The sequence below is a fragment of the Pristiophorus japonicus genome, chromosome 6 (genome assembly GCF_044704955.1).
Source record: "Pristiophorus japonicus isolate sPriJap1 chromosome 6, sPriJap1.hap1, whole genome shotgun sequence".
Taxonomy (NCBI): domain Eukaryota; kingdom Metazoa; phylum Chordata; class Chondrichthyes; family Pristiophoridae; genus Pristiophorus; species Pristiophorus japonicus.
In genome coordinates this window covers 47,554,746-47,568,412 of record NC_091982.1, presented here as the reverse complement: position 1 = coordinate 47,568,412, position 13,667 = coordinate 47,554,746, and the positions used below count along the sequence as shown (strand labels likewise).

General features: G+C 48.5%; 1 protein-coding gene across 5 annotated transcripts in view; it reads right to left on the bottom strand.

Annotated features, from left to right (window-relative positions):
- Positions 1-13,667, bottom strand: part of LOC139265648 (septin-6) — a 100,200-nt gene that overhangs the window by 72,870 nt on the left and 13,663 nt on the right. For all 5 annotated transcript variants that reach the window (XM_070882829.1, XM_070882825.1, XM_070882826.1 and 2 more), the window contains exon 2: positions 10,533-10,647. In XM_070882829.1, coding sequence (XP_070738930.1) covers positions 10,533-10,647 — 115 coding nt within the window. The remainder of the gene's footprint in view (positions 1-10,532; positions 10,648-13,667) is intronic.

Below are 13,667 nucleotides of genomic sequence, written 5' to 3'. Positions count from 1 at the left end.
GGAGGGAGATTGGGGGGGGGGGGAGGGAGATTGGGGGGGGGGGAGGGAGATTGGGGGGGGGGGAGGGAGATTGGGGGGGGGGGAGGGAGATTGGGGGGGGGGGAGGGAGATTGGGGGGGGGGGAGGGAGATTGGGGGGGGGGAGGGAGATTGGGGGGGGGGAGGGAGATTGGGGGGGGGGGAAGGGAGATTGGGGGGGGGAAGGGAGATTGGGGGGGGGGAAGGGAGATTGGGGGGGGGGAAGGGAGATTGGGGGGGGGGGGAAGGGAGATTGGGGGGGGGGGGAGGGAGATTGGGGGGGGGGGGGAAGGGAGATTGGGGGGGAAGGGAGATTGGGGGGGGGGGGGAAGGGAGATTGGGGGGGGGGGAAGGGAGATTGGGGGGGGGGGAAGGGAGATTGGGGGGGGGGGGGAGGGAGATTGGGGGGGGGGGAAGGGAGATTGGGGGGGGGGGAAGGGAGATTGGGGGGGGGGGGGGAAGGGAGATTGGGGGGGGGGGAAGGGAGATTGGGGGGGGGGAAGGGAGATTGGGGGGGGGGGAAGGGAGATTGGGGGGGGGGAAGGGAGATTGGGGGGGGGGGAGGGAGATTGGGGGGGGGGGAGGGAGATTGGGGGGGGGGGGAGGGAGATTGGGGGGGGGGAAGGGAGATTGGGGGGGGGGAAGGGAGATTGGGGGGGGGAAGGGGAGATTGGGGGGGGGAAGGGGAGATTGGGGGGGGGAAGGGGAGATTGGGGGGGGGAAGGGGAGATTGGGGGGGGAAGGGAGATTGGGGGGGGGGAAGGGAGATTGGGGGGGGGGGAAGGGAGATTGGGGGGGGGGGGAAGGGAGATTGGGGGGGGGGGGGAAGGGAGATTGGGGGGGGGGGGAGGGAGATTGGGGGGGGGGGGGAAGGGAGATTGGGGGGGGGGGGGAAGGGAGATTGGGGGGGGGGAAGGGAGATTGGGGGGGGGGGAAGGGAGATTGGGGGGGGGGGAAGGGAGATTGGGGGGGGGGGAAGGGAGATTGGGGGGGGGGGGGAAGGGAGATTGGGGGGGGGGGGAAGGGAGATTGGGGGGGGGGGAAGGGAGATTGGGGGGGGGGGGAAGGGAGATTGGGGGGGGGGGAAGGGAGATTGGGGGGGGGGGAAGGGAGATTGGGGGGGGGGGAAGGGAGATTGGGGGGGGGGGAAGGGAGATTGGGGGGGGGGGAAGGGAGATTGGGGGGGGGGGGAAGGGAGATTGGGGGGGGGGGAAGGGAGATTGGGGGGGGGGGAAGGGAGATTGGGGGGGGGAAGGGAGATTGGGGGGGGGAGAAAGGGAGATTGGGGGGGGGAGAAAGGGAGATTGGGGGGGGGGGGAGAAAGGGAGATTGGGGGGGGGGGGAGAAAGGGAGATTGGGGGGGGGGGGGAGAAAGGGAGATTGGGGGGGGGGGGAGAAAGGGAGATTGGGGGGGGGGGGAGAAAGGGAGATTGGGGGGGGGGGGAGAAAGGGAGATTGGGGGGGGGGGGAGAAAGGGAGATTGGGGGGGGGGGGGAGAAAGGGAGATTGGGGGGGGGGGGGGAGAAAGGGAGATGGGGAGATGGGGGGGGGGGAGAAAGGGAGATCCGGGGGGGGGGGGGGGGGGGGGGGGGGGGGAGGAGAAGGGGGAGGGAGGCTGAACGGGACGGGCCCGAGACTTCGGGCCGGGCCTGTCCCCAGCACCAGATTTACAGGTAGGTGGCGTTGGGTCGGGTCGGGGGGAGTGGGTGGTGGGAGGGAGGTCAGTTCGGTTCGGGGGAGGGAGGGAGAGGGAGGTCAGGTCGGATCCGGTCCGGGGGCGGGTGCGGGAGTCGGGTCCAGTCGGGGGGGGGGGGGGGCCGGGAGTCGGGTCGGGTCCAGAGGCAGGAAGCGGGAGTCGAGTCGGGTCGGGAGGAACCTTATTCACGCAGCCCGTGAGGCCATTCGGCCAGGGTTAGGGGCTGAGTGCTTCGGCCCCTCCCACACAGTTTTGGGCGCCTGGAGCTACTGCACTTGCGCGCCCACTGTAGCGCGCATGTGCAGAGGTCCTGGCACTGTTTTCAGCGCAGGGACCTGGCTCCGCCCCCTACAGCTCGTGCTGCGCTGTGCTGAGGGCCAGAGGACCTGCAGGGAGGTGGAGAATACGGAGGGTTTTTTTTAGGCGCACTTTGTGGCGTGAAAAACGGGCGTCCAGGTCGGGACTGCACCATTCTAGGCGCGGCTCGAAACTTGGGCCCTTTAACCCTAATTGTGCAAGCGAGGATTACTTTATCCTTTTTAGTGAGTTACAGTACTACTTTAAACCCAATGTGTAATCTAACAATGAGTTAATAGACACTTAGTGATGTTGGTGGCATGGAAAACAAAAATCGGTCTTCGGACCACGTGGATTATAATAAATTCACGATATTTCTGGATTGCATTAGTAAAAGTGAAAGTGTCTTGCTCAAATTGTTTTACAGCATCAGCTTTAATGGAGGTATTCTGCAAAACTGCAAAAGATCATTGAACTGGCACCTATTCAAAAATGCTATCCTTTCAAGCCATTAACTGTAACATCCATCAATTCTTGACGACTCCTGATAGAAATATCTGCAGGTTTAAGCAGAGAGATGGTGGAAACAGCCACAAAAAGTTGGCAGTGAGGCAACGCCACAGAGGCAATTCTCGGAATAATCCAATTTACACAAGACAAGCAGAGTTGAAACTTGGAAAGCTTTGCCTTGCAAACTTCATCGCAAATCAGGAGGGTCACAGACAACAAGTGATGCCTGAATGCCTTTCAGGCACCATTAGTGCAGTGTCATTCAATGTTTCAGTGCATTTATATAGCGCCGATCACAACGTTCCAAAGCACTTCACGGCAAATTAAGTACATTTGAAGTGTAGCCCCTATTGTAATATAGAGAAACGCGGCAACCAATTTACACACAAGGTCCCACAAACAGCAATGAAATAAATGACCAGATCATCTGTTTTGGTTGAGGGATAAAAATTGGCCAGGACATTGGGGAGAGCGCCCCTGCTGTATCTTTGAAAGTAAGAACACAAGAATATAAGAAATAGGAGGAGTAGACCATACGGCCCCTCGAACCTGCTCCACCATTCAGTAAGATCACGGCTGATGGATCGGTGCTATGGAATCTTTTACGTCCACCCGAGGGGGCAGACAGGACCTCAGTTTAATGTCTCACCCAAAAGACGGCACTTCTGATTGGCACTGTACTGAAGCATCAGCCTAAAATTACGCAATGAAATCTTGTACCCAGGCCGACTGACTCAGACACACGAGCTCTACCCAGTAATTCAATTTATTCCACATAATGTCAGTGTTTAAATGCATCTGACAAATTGGATCAAGTGTCAAGTTTGCTTCAGTAAGTTATATCACTAGTTAGGAAAAACTATTAACATGCAGAGTATTAAAAACATAGTTAAAGTCTATCATCCCCCTCAATTTTCAACATTTCATGTTTTTATATAAAATTAAACCACACTCCAAGCAGCTCAAAATTCTCCCATAAAAATAGGATCATGGCACACATCCACTGAATTGAACCATCATGTAGCCTGGAGTAGAGAAAAGGGCCTTCAGTAATTAGATTTAACCAATATTTGGATAGCTTAACTGAAGAATAATTACAGAAATTCAGCAAAGTATAATTATTTTCAGAATGCTTGGAATTAAAGACTTACATATACTCAAGGGGGTAAAAATCTATTGTAATTTGAACTCCCTACAGGGCAGGGGCTTAATTAAAGTGATAGGACTGTTTAAAATAAAATTCACTACTAGAGCTGGGGCCTGGGTTTCAAATCAATGAGACAAGGGATTTCCCTCATGATGGCCCTGAAAGGCAAGCACAAATTAGTCTTGCTCCAGGATATTAGGAATGCTAAGAGAGAGCACGAGAAATTCTTGGCCAGTAAAATTAAGGAAAACCTTAAGATGTTCTATAAATATATTAAGATTAAGAGGGTAACTAAAGAAAGGGTAGGGCCTATTCAAGACCACGAGGGTAATCTTTGTGTGGAGGCGGAAGATGTTGGGAGGGTTCTTAACGAATACTTTACATCTGTTTTCACAAAGGAAAGGGGCAATGCAGATACTGCTATCGAGGAGGAGTGTGATATTCTGGATGAAATAAATATAGTGAGAGGGGAAGTATTAAGGGGTTTAGCAGCTTTTAAAGTAGTTTGGTCCCCAGGTCCGGATGAAATGCATCCAAGGCTGTTGAGCAAAGTAAGAGGAAATAGCAGAGGCCTTGACCATCATTTTCCAGTCCTCTTTGGATCTGGGAACGGTGCCGGAGGATTGGAGGACTGCTAATGTAGTACCCTTGTTTAAGAAGGGAGAAAGGGATAGGCCGAATAATTACAGGCCTGTCAGCCTAACCTCAGTGGTGGGAAAATTATTGGAAAAAATCCTGAAAGACAGGATAAATCTGCATTTGGAAAGGCAAAGATTAATTAGGGACAGTCAGCATGGATTTGTTGAGGGAAGATCGTGTTTGACTAACCTGATTGAATTTTTTTGAGGAGGTAACTAAGAGGGTCGATGAGGGTAGTGTGTATGATGTAGTATATATGGACTTTTAGCAAAGCTTTTGATAAGATCCCACATGGTAGACTGGTCATGAAGGTTAAAGCCCATGGGATACAGGGCAAAAGTGTCAAGTTGGATCCAAAATTGGCTCAGAGGTAGGAATCAAAGGGTAATGATTGATGGATGTTTGTGACTGGAAGGATGTTTCCAATGGGGTTCCGCAGGGCTCAGTACTGGGACCCTTGCTTTTTGTGGTAAATATCAATGATTTAGATTTAAATATAGGAGTTAAACTAATATGGCAGGGGGATGGGAACCAATGCAGGGAGACAGAGGGAAGCAAAATGGAGACAGAGGCAAAAGACAGAAAGGAGATGAGTAAAAGGGGAGGGCAGAGAAACCCAAGGCAAAAAAACAAAAAGGGCCCCTTTACAGCAAAATGCTAAAGGGTCAAAGTGTCTTAAAAAGGCAAGCCTGAATGCTGTGTGCCTCAATGCAAGGAGTATTCGGAATAAGGTGGACGAATTAACTGTGCAGATAGCAGTTAACGGATGTGGTTGGCATCACGGAGACATGGCTCCAGGGTGACCAAGGCTGGGAACTCAACATCCAAGGGTATTCAACATTTAGGAAAGATAGACAGAAAGGAAAAGGTGGCGGGGTGGCATTGCTGGTTAAAGAGGAAACTAATGCAATTGTAAGGAAAGACATTAGCTTGAATGATGTGGAATCGGTATGGGTGGAGCTACGGAATACCAAAGGGCAGAAAACACTAGTGGGAGTTGTGTACAGACCTCCAAACATTACTAGTGATGTTGGGGAGGGCATAAAACAGGAAATTAGGGGTGCATGCAATAAAGGTGCAGCAGTTATCATGGGTGACTTTAATATGCAAATAGATTGGGCTAACCAAACTGGAAACAATACGGTGGTGGAGGATTTCCTGGAGTGCATAAGGGATGGTTTTCTAGACCAATATGTCGAGGAACCAACTAGGGGGGAGGCCATTTTAGACTGGGTGTTGTGTAATGAGAGGATTAATTAGCAATCTCGTTGTGTGAGACCCCTTGGGGAAGAGTGACCATAATATGGTGGAATTCTACATTAGGATGGAGAAGGAAACAGTTAATTCAGAGACCATGGTCCAGAACTTAAAGAAGGGCAACTTTGAAGGTATGAGGCGTGAATTGGCTAGGATAGATTGGCGAATGATACTGAAGGGGTTGACAGTGGTTGGGCAATGGCAGACATTTAGAGACCGCATCGATGAACTACAATAATTGTACATCCCTGTCTGGCGTAAAAATAAAAAAGGGAAGGTGGCTCAACCTGGCTATCAAGAGAAATCAGGGATAGTATTAAAGCCAAGGAAGTGGCATACAAATTGGCCAGAAATAGCAGCGAACCCGGGGACTGGGAGAAATTTAGAACTCAGCAGAGGAGGACAAAGGGTTTGATTAGGGCAGGGAAAATGGAGTACGAGAGGAAACTTGCAGGGAACATTAAAATGGACTGCAAAAGCTTCTATAGATATGTAAAGAGAAAAAGGTTAAAGACAAACATAGGTCCCCTGCAGTCAGAATCAGGGGAAGTCATAACTGGGAACAAAGAAATGGCAGACCAATTGAACAAGTACTTTGGTTCGGTATTCACTAAGGAGGACACAAACAACCTTCCGGATATAAAAGGGGTCAGTGGGTCTAGTAAGAAGGAGGAACTGAGGGAAGTCCTTATTAGTCGGGAAATTGTGTTGGGGAAATTGATGGGATTGAAGGCCGATAAATCCCCAGGGCCTGATGGTCTGCAGCCCAGAGTATTTAAGGAGGTGGCCTTGGAAATAGCGGATGTATTGAGAGTCATTTTCCAACATTCCATTGACTCTGGATCAGTTCCTATGGAGTGGAGGGTAGCCAATGCAACCTCACTTTTTAAAAAAGGAGGGAGAAAACAGGGAATTATAGACCGGTCAGCCTGACCTCAGTAGTGGGTAAAATGATGGAATCAATTATTAAGGATGTCATAGCAGTGCATTTGGAAAGAGGTGACATGATAGGTCCAAGTCAGCATGGATTTGTGAAAGGGAAATCATGCTTGACAAATCTTCTGGAATTTTTTGAAGATGTTTCCAGTAGAGTGGACAAGGGAGAACCAGTTGATGTGGTGTATTTGGACTTTCAGAAGGCTTTCGACAAGGTCCCACACAAGAGATTAATGTGCAAAGTTAAAGCACATGGGATTGGGGGTAGTGTGCTGACATGGATTGAGAACTGGTTGGCAGACAGGAAGCAAAGAGTCGGAGTAAATGGGCACTTTTCAGAATGGCAGGCAATGACTAGTGGGGTACCGCAAGGTTCTGTGCTGGGGCCCCAGCTGTTTACACTGTACATTAATGATTTAGACGAGGGGATTAAATGTAGTATCTCCAAATTTGCAGATGACACTCAATCGGGTGGCAGTGCGAGCTGCGAGGAGGATGCTATGAGGCTGCAGAGTGACTTGGATAGGTCAGGTGAGTGGGCAAATGCGTGGCAGATGAAGTATAATGTGGATAAATGTGAGGTTATCCACTTTGGTGGTAAAATCAGAGACAGACTATTATCTGAATGGTGACAGATTAGGAAAAGGGGAGGTGCAACGAGACCTGGGTGTCATGGTACATCAGTCATTGAAGGTTGGCATGCACGTACAGCAGGCGGTTAAGGCGGCAAATGGCATGTTGGCCTTCATAGCAAGGAGATTAGAGTACAGGGGCAGGGATGTGTTACTACAGCTGCGCACACCTTGGTGAGGCCACACCTGGAGTATTGTGTACAGTTCTGGTCTCCTAATTTGAGGAAGGACATTCTTGCTATTGAGGGAGTGCAGCGAAGGTTCACCAGACTGATTCCCGGGATGGCGGAACTGACATATCAAGAAAGACTGGATCAACTGGGCTTGTATTCACTGGAGTTCAGAAGAATGAGAGGGGATCTCATAGAAACGTTTAAAATTCTGACGGGTTTAGACAGGTTAGATGCAGGAAGAATGTTCCCAATGTTGGGGAAGTCCAGAACCAGGGGTCACAGTCTAAGGATAAGGGGTAAGCCATTTAGGACCGAGATGAGGAGAAACTTCTTCACCCAGAGAGTGGTGAACCTGTGGAATTCTCTACCACAGAAAGTTGTTGAGGCCAATTCACTAAATATATTCAAAAAGGAGTTAGATGTAGTCCTTACTACTAGGGGGATCTAGGGGTATGGCGAGAAAGCAGGAATGGGGTACTGAAGTTGCATGTTCAGCCATGAACTCATTGAATGCCGGTGCAGGCGCGAAGGGCCGAATGGCCTACTCCTGCACCTATTTTCTATGTTTCTATGATTCGGAAGTTTGCAGACGACACTAAAATTGGCTGTGTGGTTGATAATGAAGAAGAAAGTAATGGGCTGCAGGAAGATATCAATCTACTGGTCAGGTGGGCAGAGCAGTGGCAAATGGAATTTAATTCAGAGAAGTGTGAGGTAATGCACTTTTGGAGGGCTGATAAGGAAAGGGTATACACATTAAGCGGCAGGCCAGTTAATAGTGTAGATGAACAAAGGGACCTTGGAGTTCTTGTCCACAGATCCCTGAAAGTAGAGGCCAGGTGGATAAGGTGGTTAAGAAAGTATACAGAATTCTTGCCTTTATTGGCCGAGGCATAGAATACAAGACCAGGGAGGCTATGCTTAAATTGTACAATACTTTGGTTAGACCACAGCTGGAGTATTGCGTGCAGTTTTGGTCACCGTATTATAGGAAGGACGTGATTGCATTAGAGAGGGTGCAGAGGAGACTTACTAAGATGCTGCCTGGAATGGAGAATCTTAATTATGAGGACAGATTGGATAGGCTGGGTTTGTTCTCATTGGAACAGAGGAGGTTGAAGGGAGACCTCATTGAGGTGTACAAAATATTGAGGGGCTTGGACATAGTGGATAGTAAGGGTCTATTTCCATTGGTGGAGGGATCTATTACGAGGGGGCATAGTTTTAAGGCGATTGGTGGAAATTTGAGGGGATTTGAGGGGGGGCTTCTTTACGCAGAGGGTTGTAGGGATCTGGAACTCGCTGCCTGTAAGAGTGGTGGATGCAGAAACCCTCACCACTTTTAAGAGATGGCTGGATGGGCACTTGAAGTTCAGTAACCTGCAAGGTTGCGGACCTAGAGCTGGTAATTGGGATCAGACTGGATGATCTTTTGTTGGACAGAGCAGGTATAATGGTAAGTATTGCAGGGAATAGAATACAGCCAGGGTGATCTCCTGGACTAGTTTTGATCGTCTGGATGGGTCGGAGAGGAATTTTCCAAGATTTTTTCTCCCTAAATTGGCCTGGGTTTTTATCTGGTTTTTGCCTCTCCCTGGAGATCACAAGGCTTCAGTTGGGGTGGAGTGTAGAATGTTTTACTATAAGGGGTGTCGCAGTTGTGGTGAGGCGGACTGGTTGGGCTGGGTGCTCTTTTCCTTTCCGTCATTGTTCATAGGTTTATATGTAACCTTTAGGGCTGCTGACCAAGGACTGTGTGGCTCTTTGTCGGCCGGCATGGACACGATGGGCCGAAATGACCTCCTTCTGCGCTGTAAATTTCTATGTTTAGTCTATTTCCATGGCTGATGGATCAGTGCTAAGGGATCTTTTACGTCCACCCGAGAGGGCAGACAGGACCTCAGTTTAATATCTCACCCAAAAGACGGTACCTTTGATCAGCACTGTACTGAAGTGTCAGCCTAAAGGCCCAGGGCACATAAACTGTTAATGTTAATTCTTTATATACAGTCGCCAGTGAGACCAATAATAAGATATGAATAATGGCTGTTCGGTTGATAGTGAGGAAGAAAGCTATAGACTACAGGAAGTTGTCAATGGACTGGTCAGGTGGGCAGAAAAGTGGCAAATGGAATTCAATTTGGAAAAGTGCAAGGTAATGTAGTTGGGGGATGGCTGACAAGGAAAGGGAATACACAAAAAATGGTAGGATATGGAGAAGTGTAGAGGAACAGAGGGAGTGCATGTCCACAGATCCTTGAAGTTCATAGGACAGGTAGAAGAGGTGGTTAAAAATGCATGCGGGATAATTTCCTTTATTACTCAAGGCATAGAATACAAGAGCAGGGAGGTTATGCTAGAACTGCATAAAAGACTAGTTAGCCAGAGCTAGAGTACTGTGTACAGTTCTGGTCACTGCATTGCAGGAAAGATGTGATTGCGCTAGAGAGGGTACAGAAGAGAATTTTAGCTATGAGTAAAAATTGGATAGACAGGGTTGCTTTCTTTGGAACAGGTTGAGGGGAGACTTAATTAGGGTGCATAAAATTATGAGGCGACTAGATAGAGTAGATCGGAAGGACCCATTTCCCTTAGCAGAGAGGTCAATAGCCAGGGGGCATAGATTTAAAGTAATTGGTAGAAGGATTAGAGGGGAATTGAGGAGAATGTTTTTTTCACCTATAGGGTGATGGGGGTCTGGAACTCACTGCCCGAAAGGGTGGTAGAGGCAGAAACCCTCATCACATTTAAAAATGACTTGGATACGCACCTGAAGTGCTGAAACTTGCAAGGCTACGGACCAAGAGCTGGGAAGCAGGATTAGGCTGGATAGCTTTTTTTTGACCGGCACAGACACGGATGGGCTAAATGGCCACCCTCTATGCCGTAAATATCTATGATAATGTAAACATGCCATTGGCTGGGATCACAGGAACAGGAGAAGGCCATTCAGCCCCTTGAGCCTGTTGTCATTCATTCAATTATATCATGGCTAATATGGGGTGGGGTTGACTTCTCAACAGTTACTGTTGGACAACAGTTAAGAATGCTCGCTGAAGCACCCAACCCATGAGCTTACATACCCTGGAAAATGCTCAACACTGGGCAGAAGGGCAAACGTCTGCCACTTATTAAGAAAGGCCGCCCTTCACCATTAAGACATAACACCATGGAGTCAGCCAGCTATTACAAGATGCTCATGCTGGAATTCCGCCGTTAGGTACTCACCTACACACAAGATGTTGAAGCAGAAGCCCTGACACACAGACTTGTTGACCAACTGGTCTGGCATACTGTCAAAGCCCACGTGCCCAGAAAGCGAAAGGTTGCGGGCACCTTCGGTCTGAAAAACAGGAAAAACAAATTGGGTGGGGGGGGGGAGGAATTGGTCACACGAGCTGTACCAAGCTGAAATGTTATTTGTCATATTTAAAAAGGTTTATTGTTAATTATTTACCAATGTAGTACTTCAAAAAATAAAAGTGAAGGCACATTATCATAAGGACATAATTATTGACAGAGAGTTTATTAATCGTGTAACAACCAGCCAGACAGAAGCTACCTATAACACATGACTGGAGGTTACTGATTCTAACTGGATACCCCCAGAAATAAACCAGCCAATCAGAATGTCCAAGTTACATCATAGTCCTTGGTACTGCAGCTGATTCATATATTATGACATCTCCTCCACGAACAGGCAGCAATAATTTTGTTTTTAAATCTATTTGGTGACTTTAAAAACTGATTTGCATTGGCTAATAGGTATTGCCAGAACGCAAGCCTAACAATTTCATAAAACTGACCATTTAACCATCGCGTGGCAGCCAGTGTACGCTAATAATCAGTAAGGAACGCTATTTAAAAGGCGTCCTTTAAATATATCAATTTCACTACTTTCCAGAATTCATACGATCAGGTTCAAAAAATAGCATTTACACTAGTGATTATAATTAAAATGTGACAAATTACTGCAGCACAGAAAAATAAATGTTCTTGCGCTGAACAAGGATACCTTTAATATCGTGGCCGACTGAAACACCGATGTTCTCACAGCCTGCCGACTAGGCGTCCTCTGGGTGCATAAAATGTAACGATCACAGTTTGAAGGTGAGGGGTTTAAATCAAGCAAAATTCTGGTCGTTATGGTTACATCAATTACTCAGCTGGCCCGATCAGTTAGGAATCTGAACTGTTACAGCATCACAGTTAGAAGCATAACAATTCATTACATCACAACAGGAAGTTAGAATTGGCTTCAAGGATCAAAGTGGAGTGCTAGCTTCTCAGATTACTCATATATAACACACACACGGTACACTATAACCATGCATCATACGGCCTGCGAGCACCATCGGAGCAGGCCGGGGAGTGGAAGGAGCAACGTGGCAGCATACCACTCCAGGGAGCAGCACGTGCTGGAGCAGGATAGCAACGGCAGTGAAGAGTGACGTCATCAAGGTCCAGGCCGGTGATTGGAGTGTGGACAGGTACTGCAGGAGCGACGAGGTCGGGGTGCAGGAGCGGCGAGACACTGTGGAAGGACGTGATCAGGGCCCGGGAGAGGCGTGAGTTCGGGGCCCAGGAGAGGAGCGGGCCAGCCCACACTGCGCTGTGTGCGCGCACTAGGTCCATGCAGCAGAGCAGGTCTCCAGTCATAATTAATCCTTGCTACTGGACCAAGACCTAGCTCTGTCAAGCCCGTGTGGTGGCTGGTATGCAACGGTCACCACGTTAAAAAAATCCAAGCACAGGCATCTTCCACCCTTCAAGATTTGGTTCAGACCTGGAATTTTAGGTCCATCATTGAAACACCTGTGAACTTTTTGACGTGGAAGCAAGTCATCCTCGGTTCGAGGAACTGCCCATGATGATGATCATACAGCAAAATCAAAAGTTGATAGCTTTTCAGATTGATTAACTGTGGCATTCTGGCATCCATCAGCATTCACCAATGCAATGAAAACTGCAACGCATTTCCCAGATGAGAGAAAACATCTTGGATCATTTTGATTTTGTTCTTCACTATACGTTATCTGAACTCGCTTTTTTTGCCCCATTTCCAGCCTATAAATATACAATATATGCTTTACATCCTCTGGAAGACTACAGCAGTTGCTCTTTTTTTTAAAAAGGTAGTCAAAGTCAAACCCAAAGGTGAGTTTAGGATAACTCGCTCTCTCTCTCCCCCTGCCCCTAATTCCCCATCCCAGCGGGAAAGTATCTGGTTCCCTCTCAGTGATTGCCACAGCACCACAAGTAAAAGCAGCAGCTCAGTCTTCAGCCTACCTAAGGCAACTTCAATATTTCCTTCTGTAAATGTGTGCGACTATGTACCCATTCCCCTGGATGGCAATCACAATGCAATCGGAATATCCAATGCAGAGCAACACTATTAGTGTATATTTGTCCAATTCCAGCCACCATTCACTACATCCTAGGATTTTAAATACATCCAAAAATTTTTATTTGAAACCATCAGGATCACTAGATAGCCAGTGCCACTGGTGCTTGGAGTGAATCTCCACATCAGTGGTTTAACATTATGTCATTAAACCTTACTGCAAAAACTTTGACTTCTTACCAATGCCCAGGGATGTCGAGACCATTTTTTTTTTTATTCGTTCACAGGATGTCGACGTCGCTGGCAAGGTCAGCATTTATTGCCAATCCTTAATTGCCCTCGTGAAGGTGGTGGTGAGCCACCTTCTTGAACCGCTGCAGTCCGCATGGTGAAGGTACTCCCACAGTACGGAGGGAGTTCCAGGACTTTGTTGACCCAGCAACGATGGAGGAACAGCGATATACGTCCAAGTCAGGATATTGTGCAACTTGAGAGGAATTTGCAGCTGATGGGGTTCCCACGCACCTGCTGCCTTTGTCCTTCTAGGTGGTAGAGGTTGCAGGTTTGGGAGGTGCAGCCGAAGAAACCTTGGTGAGTTGCTGCGGTGCACCTTGTAGATGGTAGGCACTGCAGCTACGGTGTGCCGGTAGCGGAGGGAGTGAATGTTTACAGTGGTGGATGGGGTGCTAATCAAGTGGGCTGCTTTGTCCTGGATGGTGTTGAGCTTCTGGAGTGTTGTTGGAGCTGCACTCATCCAGGCAAGTGGAGAGTATTTCATCATACTCCTGACTTGTGCCTTGTAGATGGTGGAAAGGCTTTGGGGAGTCAGGAAGTGAGACACTCGCTACAGAATACCCAGCCGCTGATCTGCTCTTGTTGCCACAGTATTTACATGTCTAGTGATGGTTGACCTCCAACAATCACAACCATCTTCCTTTGTGCTGGGTATGACTCCAGCCAGTGGAGAGTTTACCCCCTTGATTTCCTTTGACTTCAATATTTACTTAGACTTCTTGATG